This window comes from Solanum stenotomum, chromosome 7 (genome assembly GCF_019186545.1).
Source record: "Solanum stenotomum isolate F172 chromosome 7, ASM1918654v1, whole genome shotgun sequence".
Classification (NCBI taxonomy): domain Eukaryota; kingdom Viridiplantae; phylum Streptophyta; class Magnoliopsida; order Solanales; family Solanaceae; genus Solanum; species Solanum stenotomum.
This window is the reverse complement of record NC_064288.1, coordinates 6065124-6077354: the sequence shown is the minus strand read 5'-3', so window position 1 is coordinate 6077354 and position 12231 is coordinate 6065124. Positions and strand designations below refer to the sequence as shown.

General features: G+C 29.4%; 2 protein-coding genes across 2 annotated transcripts; one reads left to right on the top strand and one right to left on the bottom strand.

Annotated features, from left to right (window-relative positions):
• Positions 1-2830: 2830 nt before the first annotated feature.
• LOC125871193 (protein ELC-like) lies at positions 2831-3928 on the top strand. The gene has a single exon (XM_049551793.1). It carries the CDS (start codon positions 2863-2865, stop codon positions 3910-3912), a length of 1050 nt encoding a protein of 349 aa, XP_049407750.1. The 5' UTR covers positions 2831-2862; the 3' UTR covers positions 3913-3928.
• A 465-nt stretch (positions 3929-4393) lies between these two features.
• LOC125871003 (3-ketoacyl-CoA synthase 2-like) lies at positions 4394-5981 on the bottom strand. Its single transcript, XM_049551571.1, has 2 exons — positions 5397-5981; positions 4394-5324 (listed from the first exon to the last, which is right to left on the bottom strand). The coding sequence occupies exons 1-2, from the start codon at positions 5940-5942 to the stop codon at positions 4536-4538; spliced, it is 1335 nt and encodes a 444-aa protein (XP_049407528.1). The 5' UTR covers positions 5943-5981; the 3' UTR covers positions 4394-4535.
• Between the last annotated feature and the right edge of the window lie 6250 nt (positions 5982-12231).

The following is a 12231-nucleotide window of genomic DNA, read 5'->3' as shown; positions in this document are numbered from 1 at the left end:
CCACAAAAACAAAAAATCACTAATACTATATATTTCACAACAGTTAACAAAAAGTGATATCACCTTAAATATATTGACAATTTACAGTTTTATCATTTTTTTTTCATTTCACTGTAATTTAAAAACAAACAATAAACAATAAACTAACCTGAAGGATCTCATCTTCCACCATGTTTAATTTATATTGATACATTGTTGTCCATCACAACAAAACTAAAAAATTTTCAAATATAAAAAAAAAAAGCTTCAATTACTCGATACTGGGAATTTTTTCTGGCAGAACAATGAAGAGAGAGAAACGTTGAAAAAAGAGAGAGATAAAATCTGATTTTTATTTGATTTTAACTAATTTGAGTGAATTAAGGATACTAAATAATCTTAATTAGGTTGGATCCCTTATTTCGTGCCAATTATTAATTATCTACACTAAATTCAAATTAAATTAACACCACAATTTCAATTTTTTTACCTTTTTACCATCAATTCCGGTTTTTTTTTAATTTTTCTCTTATTATTTTTTTTTAAACAACTTTTTTCAATTATTAAAAACATTTTTTTTTTATAATTTGTTAGAACCTGAAATTTTTAATGTTATAACTTGAAAGTCTAAATCTACTGCTATAACTCGAAAATATTAATATAATATATGTCACATATGAAATTTACACAATATATTAATAGCTATTCTTAAATTTTGAATTATTTGAATTGAATAATTAATTTGAATTTTATTAACTATAGTAGTCTATTTTATCATTTTCAAGCCCAAAGACTGTTTCATTTTGAGGCCCAAATTCATGCTGCGTGTCAATTGACATGACATCTCAGTAAAATTTAAGACCAATAAGATGATATTATGCGTTCAAATGATGCGGTAATCCCAACCAAATTCAAGTATCAGATTTTTTTTTTATTAAGTGCTTAAAATGACATGTCTTGATCAATCAAAAAAATCTTATCACATATATTTGTGATAATCTTGATGACTTATATGATACAATTAAAATGAGACAAGAATATCAATTTACACTTGGACTGCCTACAACTATAAATATGGAGATTAAATAACTTTCCGAGGACATTCAACAAGTATATTTCTACGAGGTTCAAAGTTAATATTTTTCGACATTCATGGACATCAAACACACTATATTTCTACGAGGTTCAAAGTATCCTACAATTCGAGAAATACACAATTGGAAGTCCTCTAATCACTCTGAGAAGTTTTAAAAAAACAATCAAGAGAACAACATAATTGTACTTGATAAAACTCATCAAATTATCGTTTTTTTATTTTTTATTGCAGTTAATATTTCAGCACTCAAAAAATTGTTGCTAACAAACACCCGCCAAATGTTTATTCCCAAGTTTACCCTTTATCATAACTGTTAAATTGTTTTACCTAACATTACATAAAAACATATGGTGTGTATTAGTGTAGAACTCTTTGAGCCTAAATTCATCTAACTTTAAATATTATTTTTATTAAACTCAAAAATCTTCTACCCAGTCCTAAAATCAGTCTTAGACGCAAAGTTTTTTTAATCAATGATTTCTAAAAGTATTAACTTTTAATGTACTCGAATCAAATAGTTTTTTCTTACTTTATAATAATCAAGTCGGTGATCAACGCTTGTACTATTCTTGCTCATTTTTCACTTTGTTTAATCTTCTTCCATAGATTATTTTCTCATAATGATGGTGTTTGAAACTTTGAATTATTTTACAAGTACATGTTATTTCTCATCACCATAGATGTCAAATAATTGTATCCATCAAAACTTAATCAGATAAAAAAAATCAATTGAGCATGCATTTTCCCACTCTTTTATGCCAATTTGATCTTTCTTAATTTAATGCAACTATATACCCCCAAAAAAACAGTTTTCTGTTTTCTGTTTTTTTTGTTCTTACTTAGTCAAACAAGTATATCTATTAGTAAATCTTATCACCTAATAATTGGCCCCCCTGCATATTTTCCATGCCAATTCCCAAGCCATAGGGTGCATAATAAACAATGAGAAAGAAGCAAATCAACACTTGTGGAGCAAGCAATTTGGTCAACAAGTTTTGTTTTATTAATGCATAAGTGACTATCTATCCCAACTAATCTGCTTATTAATGTAATATTTGCATTTCTATAACATTTTGTTACTCGTTGACTCACAAAATTGAACAGATTGAAGCTAGAAAACACCTTTACTTACATCAAAAGCAAAGTTCCAAGCAACTACACAACACTTAAAAAACATTATAAGCAATTGACTTCATTGTCTATGGGTCATTTTTTATATAGGAGAGTCTAGAGGATAGAAGTGTTGTTTATTGGCCGAATACATCGACAACCCCTTAAGTTTTACGGTAAATTACATTTAGACCCTTGAGCTATGATTTGTTCTAATTAAGTACCTGAATTCATGATAAAGTGTTCATGTTAGAAACTTCCAACGTAAATTTGAAATAGATTCAACGTGTGTTCTTGCAAGCACATATCATGTAGATAAGTATATGACAAAAAATATGTAACCTCTTTTAACCATACACATCAACATCAATTGGAACATGTCAAGGATTTAACAACTTATTGAGACTAATATGTATATTTTAAAAAAGTGACATATTTTAAGTGATTAATTTATTTATATAATAGACATTTGAGAACATGCGCATAAACTTTTCCAAAATTCAAGTCAGAAGTGTCTAATAAAAACATTTTATCACATGTTCAGGTGCTCAATTGAAACAGACCATATCAACTGACAAGTTTAAGGGGTATTGATGTATTCAAACTAGTTTTTTTCAATTCACTTTATAAATAGTGATTGATCATTACTCCTAAAAATCAGCAATCTTTGAACTTAAATGGACTACTTCAAATCATTAGCTCAAGAGTTATTCTCCACAAACTTTGAAACACCTCCATCTTCAATCCAATTCATAGATGCTGCACTTTCTTGTACAAGTCCACATTTTGCACCATCTTACACAGATCCTAACCAAAAACGTATAATTCGAAGGCATCTCGTCTCTTTTCTTCAAGATTATCTCTCTTTCAAACCTTCCATCGATGCATTCATGCATGACGATGGCACTAGTGTCAACTTACTCAACGTGAACGGAGAGTTGCAACTCTCTTCCTCCACCCCTTCAATCCCTCTTACCATTTGGTTACATGAAAGTTACCCTTTTATAGCCCCTATTGTATTCATGTCAACAAATACTACTTATCCAATTTATGACAACCATCCTTTTGTTGACTCTTCATCAGGTGCTATTTCAACATTTTACTTGGTAAATTGGAAGTACCCTGGCTGCAACCTCTCTGACCTTGTACACAATCTTTTCAAGATCTTTTCACATAATCATCCTTTCTACTATTCGCCTTCAACTGACGATTTCTTTCACCCTTCTTTAGCTTCTAGGAGGGAGGCTGTTGACCGTCTCTCGTGCACACTTCATTATGACATGAAAGAATTACTCTCCAAGACTCATGAAGAAGTTGAGGAGCTTTCAAGCCTTAAAGAACATATGGTTAGAAGGGTAATTGTTGCTGAGTTTTCGGTTGATGAGAGTGAAAATGAAATGATGGAATTGAAGGAAAGGGTGAAAATCTTGACAGATGAAGCGGATAAACTGTCGAGTTGGCTAAGAGATAAGGATCAAGATTTAAGTTCAGAATATAAAATTGAGGATGAATTTGAAGCGATTGACGAGAATTCAAAGATACTACTTGATAGCATAGCAGCAGATAAAGCAACAGAGGATTTGATGTACTCATTAGATAAGGCAGTTGAGCAAGGTGTAATGCCTTTTGGTACATATATAAAACAAGTGAGACTTTTGGCCAAAGAACAATACTTTGGTAGAGCTACGCTTGAAAAAATGGGAATATCTCTCGAATGGCTTCATTGATTGAATTCCTCCAGGGATATATGCAGATGCGAAGCCAGAATTTGAAGTTTATGGATTCAGAATTCTAATTCTTTCAAGTTACTAAGTTCTGAATTAATAATTTGTACATATTCAATGAATTTCTTGTTACAAATTTAGAGTTTGAACCAAAGTTACATTGGCTCAGCCCCTAACTACATGTATAGAAAGCCAAAGTTGAATCAACCTCAAACTTTGTTATTTGACTTATCCAAGTTAATGAAATGCATTATGTTACTCTAATATCCTTCCTGATTCATAATCTTTTATCCTCTGTAGCTTGACTATATTAACTCTTCAGATTTCGTAGTCTTGAATATCCAGAAAGAGTCTAGCAGGGGCGGAGCTATTGCAACGAAGGGGCTTCAGTTGAACCTCCTTTGTTGGAAAATTATACTATTTGAACAGGATAAGAACAACCGTTATGTATATAATTTTTGAATCCCCTCGATATAAAGAAAGCTTCTAGTGAAGTGACATAGATGGTTAAAAATTAGTACATAAAAATTACACCATTCTCTATAAATGGAAAGTTTGCTTAGAAGAACAAAAATAAAACAGGGGAATAGGGAAAACAAAATGAGCATGTAACACATGAGTTTATCCTATTTGGAAGCAACGAATAGGTCCGGGATTACTTCGATATCACTTACATCCACGGGGAACTCATGAATTTCATCGCGCCATGGATTCATCTCATCGCGATTAACAGATCGAATTGCCTTCCAAATCACACTGTTACACTTGAAACCTGACCCAAATGCTATTTGCCACAATGCATCTCCTTTTTTCACCCTACCTTTTGCCTCAGCATAAGCTACTTCATACCATATCGAACTACTTGAAGTGTTACCAATTCTGTACAATGTCATTCTAGAAGCTTCCATTTGTTCATCACTAAATCCTAACTTATTCTGCAAGTCATCCAACACCGGCTTCCCACCGACATGTGGGAAGAAATGATCAATGGATTTTGAGAAATTAGGACTATAAGGCTTTACCTTGCTTTTTGTACTAATAAGATTTACCAAGTATCGAAATTTTTCAGATAGAGGAAGGACAAAAGGACCTACAGTGGATATGTTTAATCTAATGGTTTTTATAGCTGCGTACAATAGATCTTTATTGATTGTGACACCTCGATGTCCTTCAACGTCTTCTTCCATGAAAATACAGTTGTATGAGCGATCATCGTCCGATGTTTGAGATCGGACGGTGTGGATGAGCTCATACTTTGATGTATTTAGATCAGACGGTTTGTTGGAGAGGAGAAGAGCTACAGCACCCACACGGAATATGCAATTAGTCAACAATTTTGACCTGTCATTACCTTTGTATACATTTGCTGTAGTGCTCTCACTGGTCACTACTAGTGCACAAGAGTTATCATGCACCTGCATAACAATAGAGTTCAATAATAATAATAATACGATAATCGAATAAAAAAATTGTTTATCGTATATTACCTTAAGCAAATTTTGGACAAGGCCTAAGGCAACAAGGCCAGCAGTACATCCCATTCCAGTAACATTATATGTACGTATATCATGTCTAAGGTTGTAACGTTTGACAATGACACTAGACACTGATGGCATAATATTGTATCCACAAAAAACAGTAATCAATATCCCAATATCCTCACATTGAACTCCAGTTTTGAGAAGAAGTTCATCTATGACTCCGAATATTGCCATCTCAACTTCTTCCTTAGCAGCTTCCGCGCTTATATCTATAGGTTCTTTCAACAAACCTTTAGAAAGATACGTTTTATCACCTAAGCCGGATCGTTCCAACATCTTGTCCATGAACTCTAGTGAGTCTTTGTTATAACAAAGACTTTTGGTGCTTTTATCAACAAACGTTTGTCTATCAACTTGTTGATTTTTCGGGGGCTTGTAGCATGAGAAATCTACAAGGAAAACTCTTCGTTTATTGTTTTTGCGGAAGAAAAATAGTACTACTAATGTTAATGTAATGAAGAAAAGCTTAGGGTATGTTATGATCAATTCCATGGTTGAAAGTATTGCCTTAGCTTGTTGAAGAGTGATAATTTTGGATCTCAACATACCTTTCTTTCCCTTCTCTATATAGTATATAGCTTACACTATCAAGTCATTTTCGTGTGGTGTTCTAATAGGTATGGCATGTGTCTGTGTCACTTTCGTTTTTCGAGAGTGAAAAAGTTCAAGTTTGACAGGAAATGTTTGACTTGAAAAATATTAGTATAAGTCACAATAATTGATAATTCAAAATGTTTAAAAGATCTATGAAAAACTTACGGTCAAAGATAGACTTGTTTGAATCTCAAAATATGAAAGATGCCACATAAAATGGGACGGAGGGAGTAATATATTTTATTTTCAAAATAAAAAGGGTTAAAAATGTCTTTAAACTATGTGAGATGAATAAAAATATCTTTCTTTTTAAGTATAGTTTAAAAATACCCTTGTCGTCAATACTTTGGATTAAAAATACTCTTATTGTTATGTGATGAGTCAAAAATACCTTTATTCCAAATGCATTTTTTGACATTTCGGATTTCACTTTTATAGAATGTGTAGATATTATTTGGATTACCTGATGGTGTAAGAATTATTTACATATAGTGACGATATATAAGAAGCTACGAGCTTTCAGAATGGAATTGGAATTTTTTCGTAAAGTTGATTATTATGAGTCTTACGATGAATTTGATTGGCCTTAATCTCGAAGAGGTGATCAATTAATGCATTTTCAATATACTGCCTCAATTTCAAGTTAGTCAAAAGAGCACAGTTAAATAAATCCTTTATATCATAAATTATAGAGTTAAAAGATCAATAATACATCTAAACTATTTCATTTTATTGAGTTTCATATTTAAACAATTGGGATTGTAAATTTTTTATTTGAACTATCACCCAATAATTAGCGAAACACACCTAGACGTTAACTACAATAAATATTTGTATGAAAATGATTGATGGTGTGTTTGTCTATAAAATATTCGTCCACCTAACATATATAACAATTCTATTTGCTGACACATCAATTATTTTAATACTATTTTTGATTGACTTCTTTAAAATCCTAAACCCTCTCATTTCACGGAGATATCAATGATACGACAGAAACGAGACTACGACTCAGAAGATGGAGAAAACGATGACAAATGTTATGATTGGAATAAATTAATTTATACAATAATAATTTTAATCTTTAACCTTAACTTTAAATCTAATATTAATTTATTTAAATTTGTGACAATGACATAATTACTTGTCCAACTACTATATCTACTCTAATTACTATCCTTCCAATCATACATTTTGGTCCTCCAATAATTTGTAGCGTTTATCAATGCATTGTTATTAATTCGGACAACTTGAAAGCCGAATAAATATAGTTGCCTATCCTTTTTCTATTGGGAAGTAATATCCGAATAAATATTTACTTACTTTGTCTTATTTTTACTCATGATAATATATTCAAAATAAGACAAAGTAATTAAATATTTAGTTACTCATAATTATATATTTAAGAAATTTACACAAAATAAGAAAGAGTCTTTTTAATATATATTTAAGAAAAATATAATATTGATTTAGAATTGTGGGATTATAAAAATCTTTTGGGAGAAAATATTTGGAAGTAATTAATTTTCCAAATAACCATAGTTAGGGATTTATTTTAAGAAAAAATCTGTTTGGCCAGAATGATATTTTATCTATGTTATTTTATTTTTTTAAACATTTTTACCCTTTTAACTTTAATAACTTTTAATTAAAAATGAAAAAAGAATCAGTTTATTTTAAAATTAAAAAAATATTATAATTTTTTTATTTTTCTGGCAATTTAGCACTTCCCTTATTTTAATTAACTAAATCTTAGTCATTAAATTAAACATATGCCATGTTTCAGCAATTCCAATAGAAATTTGAAGAAAATGGAGAGGGGCTGATCCCAAAAGCAGAGACCTATGGAAAATGTGGAAAACTACTACTCTATAGCAAATTATGAAAGAGGAAAGTAAATGAAGGCATGTTGCAACTGCCAAGATTTGTAGTGAATACCCAAAGTCTCTCTCATCTTTATTACAACATCTTCAACTTGCCAGATTTTATCAAAGGAAAAAGGATTTTTAATTTATGATATTTGATTTATTTTAATTTTTTAATTTAATAATAAGAGCTTATATTTTATTATAAAAATATTTAAAAATAAATCAATCCAAAAATGATGGTATATTTGATTAGTCACCAAGTTTAATACTAATCTAACTTATAGTAGAGGGCAACATTTAAAACAATATATATCTTATCAGTATTTAAAATTTAAGTAATTAAATTAATTTAACTTCTTAAAAGTTGTACCAAAAAAATTTCGTTGCAAGTATTTTGAAATATTCTAACAATAATAGCTTTGTATAATCAGAATGGTAACTTATGACTAAAAAAAGAGAAAATTTCATTTAAAAGGTGGTCATAGTATAGGTGCATAATGTATATCATAAATACAATCCAAGTTGTTGCCATTAAATGCACAATTCATTGACTTATGCTAGTAATTAATGTGATCAATTACATTAATTTTTTAAATTTACATTATTGAAATTTGTTGTAGAATTGTAAATGAAATATATGTAGTAACAACTTATTCCAAAATAGATTGAAAAATAAGTAAATGATGATTTTTATTAATTACCACATTGGCTTTTTTTTTTTTTTTGGTTTATTGTGAGTTGTGGATATAAACCATTCAAGTTCTAATACGACACATCGGGATCTGGTGCAGAGAGCATTACACAGTAATTGATGGTAGCATGATATCTCTTCGATATATGATGTATCATGATATATACAATTTTGATATATTACATTATGATACCTTTTTCATAGATGGTGTATCATGATACCTCTCTGATATATGATGTATTATGATATATACCATTTTGATATATTACATCATGAAACTTTTCTCATAGATGGTGTATCATGATACATTTTTGCTACATTATATAATGATATAATGATATCTTTTCAATACATGATGTATCATGATATCTTTTTGAAACTACAAGATGTATCATTGTACATTAAAGAAATCATATACCTCTTTGATAGCTTATTTTTGGACATACCTCTTTGATACCTTGTGTTTGGATTGTTAGAAAACTTTAAACAATCTATCCAAGATCACAAGTAATTCATTAGACATAAACATCAATATTAGAGAATAATAGGAACATTAACATTGTTCCATCACAATAACTTGATTGAAGAAGACAATAACTTGATTAATGAACTTGATCTTCCAAACTTTGAAGATAACTCTTTTAGTGTTCTTTTTCTGAAATGGAGAGAAAGAGAAAAGTACGTCTTCTTGTTTATGGACCAAATCCTTTAAAGGATTTCGAAGTGCCTTTTTAGGTTTAAATGGTACTCGTCAATGGCGGATGCATGTTACGAATTATGGGTGCTTAAGCGCCCATTGCTTTTTGCAATAAACACTAATATTTGTTTGTAATATCTAATAATTTATTCAAATGTATTAACTAGGCACCCACTTTATATAGCAATTCTCAAACTAAAAATATTTGAGCACCCATGAAATAAAATTTCTGGATCCGCCATTGGTACTCGTTCAATAAGTCTCCATCAGACTTAAGAAAAGGTCTATGAATTTCAAGTTATTTAAATTAAATCCATATTAATAGATATTCACTTTAAGGTCAAAACTTTGATACTTTATTAGATCATACAACGGGGTACTTTAATGACAGCATATCTATGTATAATATATTAGTATGTGAGTCCACATAATAAAAATTACTAACATGAACGACTTACCTTCAATAATAGTCTTGCCATTGAAAGAAGAAATATGTAGATACACTTACCATTAATTAAAATCTTTATCGAATATGAATAATCACAAAAACACGAATCTAGAAAAATCTCCGATTCGAACTTAAAAAAATTAAAAATAAGCAGTGCTAACTTGGTGGAGTTGGGACATGGAGAGAAATATAAATAGTATAGATGAGAGAATTTTTTTTAGTCAAGTATATTTTCTAAGTATGCCTAAAATAAGAGCTAGATTAGATATAACCGTATAAATTTACTATTAAAATAATTATACCTTTGTTAGGTAATTATTTTAAAATACAGTTTTAAGGAGTAAATATAAGCCCTATGTTTGTATTTCCTTAAAAAAATCAATTACTTATTCAAGATTTGCTTTCAACTTTTTCAAAGTCAACTAAATCTGCCTACTCTCGAAGGTAAAACTTAGGTAGGAGTGTCACTTATCAATACTTGCACTTTTTTATTTTTATTTTTTGGTGATCGAGTGTCTAGTAATATTTTATTAAAAATAATATTGAAAAAACTCGACATAAATAAATATAAATAAGAAAAATTAGGCCTTTAACTTATCGATCCTATATAGTAGGTAACCAAAATTACCTCTACTATAGACATGTTCATGTGTCTGCACTTAAATGTTGGTTACCCTTTTAAGTCTTCGTATTAAATATAGTAAGTAAATGGGATCACTTACAAAACTACTAAAATTAGTAAGCTAATTAAGTTGAACAATGGATTAATAACTAACTCTAAAGCTAAGTTGAACAAACTATAATATATTAAGTTGTAGCAGTTTGTTCAGTTAACTTATATTTCATCTAGATCAGGCATCAGCTATATATAAAGGTTAAATTTAAAATAAGAGAGGAAATGAAAACATATTTGAATTTAACATAAATTATTAGTATCATCATCAAAGTATTGACAGTCATAAAAATATTATTTTATTTGGTTAATTAAATTTAGATACCCCCAATCTGTCACATGACATAACAGTGGTCTCAAATTCTTGTAGGAGCATGAGACTCTTAATAAAAAGTGAAGAGAAGTATTGAAAACACCCCTAAACTTGACGAGAAATAAGGGTGTATTTAACTCATTTTACAAGATCGGGAATGTATTTAAGTTCAGTGGAGTCAAGTAAATGACTGTTTTTAAAGCTGTCAATAGTTTGAAGAAGAAACTAATATTTCGCATCGAGTTTAGGAGTGTTTTCAATATATTGAAAACATCTTTGAACTTAACGTAAATTATTAATCTCATCCTCTAACTATTGATTTATTTTGAAAACTCAAATTAAATCAAATTAATTCAGTTTTTTTATTTTTTATTTTCCAAAATTTTGATTCAATTTTGTGTACGATTATAGCGTTCTGATGAACCGAACTTTTATTGAGCCTGTAAGTTATGATAAATGAGCCAGCCCAACATGTTGAAAAAAAAACAAAAATTTTCATTTGAAATATATTGTCAGTATTCATTATTATCCTAATTTCATGTATCCTTAAAAAGGTTGATCGTACTGTGCATTTTATTCTACAAATATGATATATCATTTTCCCATATCCTTAAAGCACACACAAACTCCAAAATTCTTTAAAATTATTAAACACAGAGTGGTTGAAAGGAAGATAAAAGACAAGTGAGACAATTAATTAATTGTTCTACGTGTCTTAAGCTCACATAAGATTATCTTATAAATAAAAAGAAAATTTAAAAAAAAAATTCACTAGTTCATAAACTAATTATTTGAATATACTTTAGTTTATAATAACATTAAATTTTTGTGTATCCAGATACTTCTATCTCGGATACATGAGGTCAAGATTAAGTTTAATTGTTCTAGATACACTGTATTCAAATGAATTTGCATGTATTTGAGATGCATAGACAGATCTCGTTCGCCTTCTTCGACTCCCTCTCACCTCGCTCATCTCTCTCTATTTTAGTTTAATTGGTAGCAAAAATCCATATATTTAGGTATATCTTCTTTAATATATGATAGTAAACTCTTAATTAGTGATTAAAATACGTAATTATCTAAATGTATAAGAGTAATTTGATCTAAATACACTGTATCAAAATGAATTTTCCCTCCCCATAAACTCTCTCTCTCTCTCTTAAAATTGGTGTAAGGGAAGGAGAAATGAGAGAGAGGATTACAATGTGAGAAATCGAACTCCCACTAAATAGAGTTTAAGTAATCAACCAACTAAACTACAACTATTATTAGTTGCTTAAAAGTCTTTTTTACAGAATTCAAGGTATTAAATGATTAAAACAACTTTTGACTTTTTAGGTCCAGAAATTTGAAGAAGAAAAAAATATTCTTCGTTCAATAATAGTTGTCCATTATTAATTTGATATAGAGATTAAGAAGCAGTAAATAGTAGGAGTAATTTTACTAAATTACCCTTATTACATACAAGTCCTCTAAACATTAAAAAATAAATAG

Coding starts and splice junctions, on each gene's coding strand:
- LOC125871003 (XM_049551571.1), bottom strand. CDS start 5,942: ATGGAATTGATCATAACATACCCTAAGCTTTTCTTCATTACATTAACA. Junction 5,325..5,396: donor TTGTCCAAAATTTGCTTAAG/GTAATATACGAT, acceptor ATTGTTATGCAG/GTGCATGATAACTCTTGTGC.
- LOC125871193 (XM_049551793.1), top strand. CDS start 2,863: ATGGACTACTTCAAATCATTAGCTCAAGAGTTATTCTCCACAAACTTT.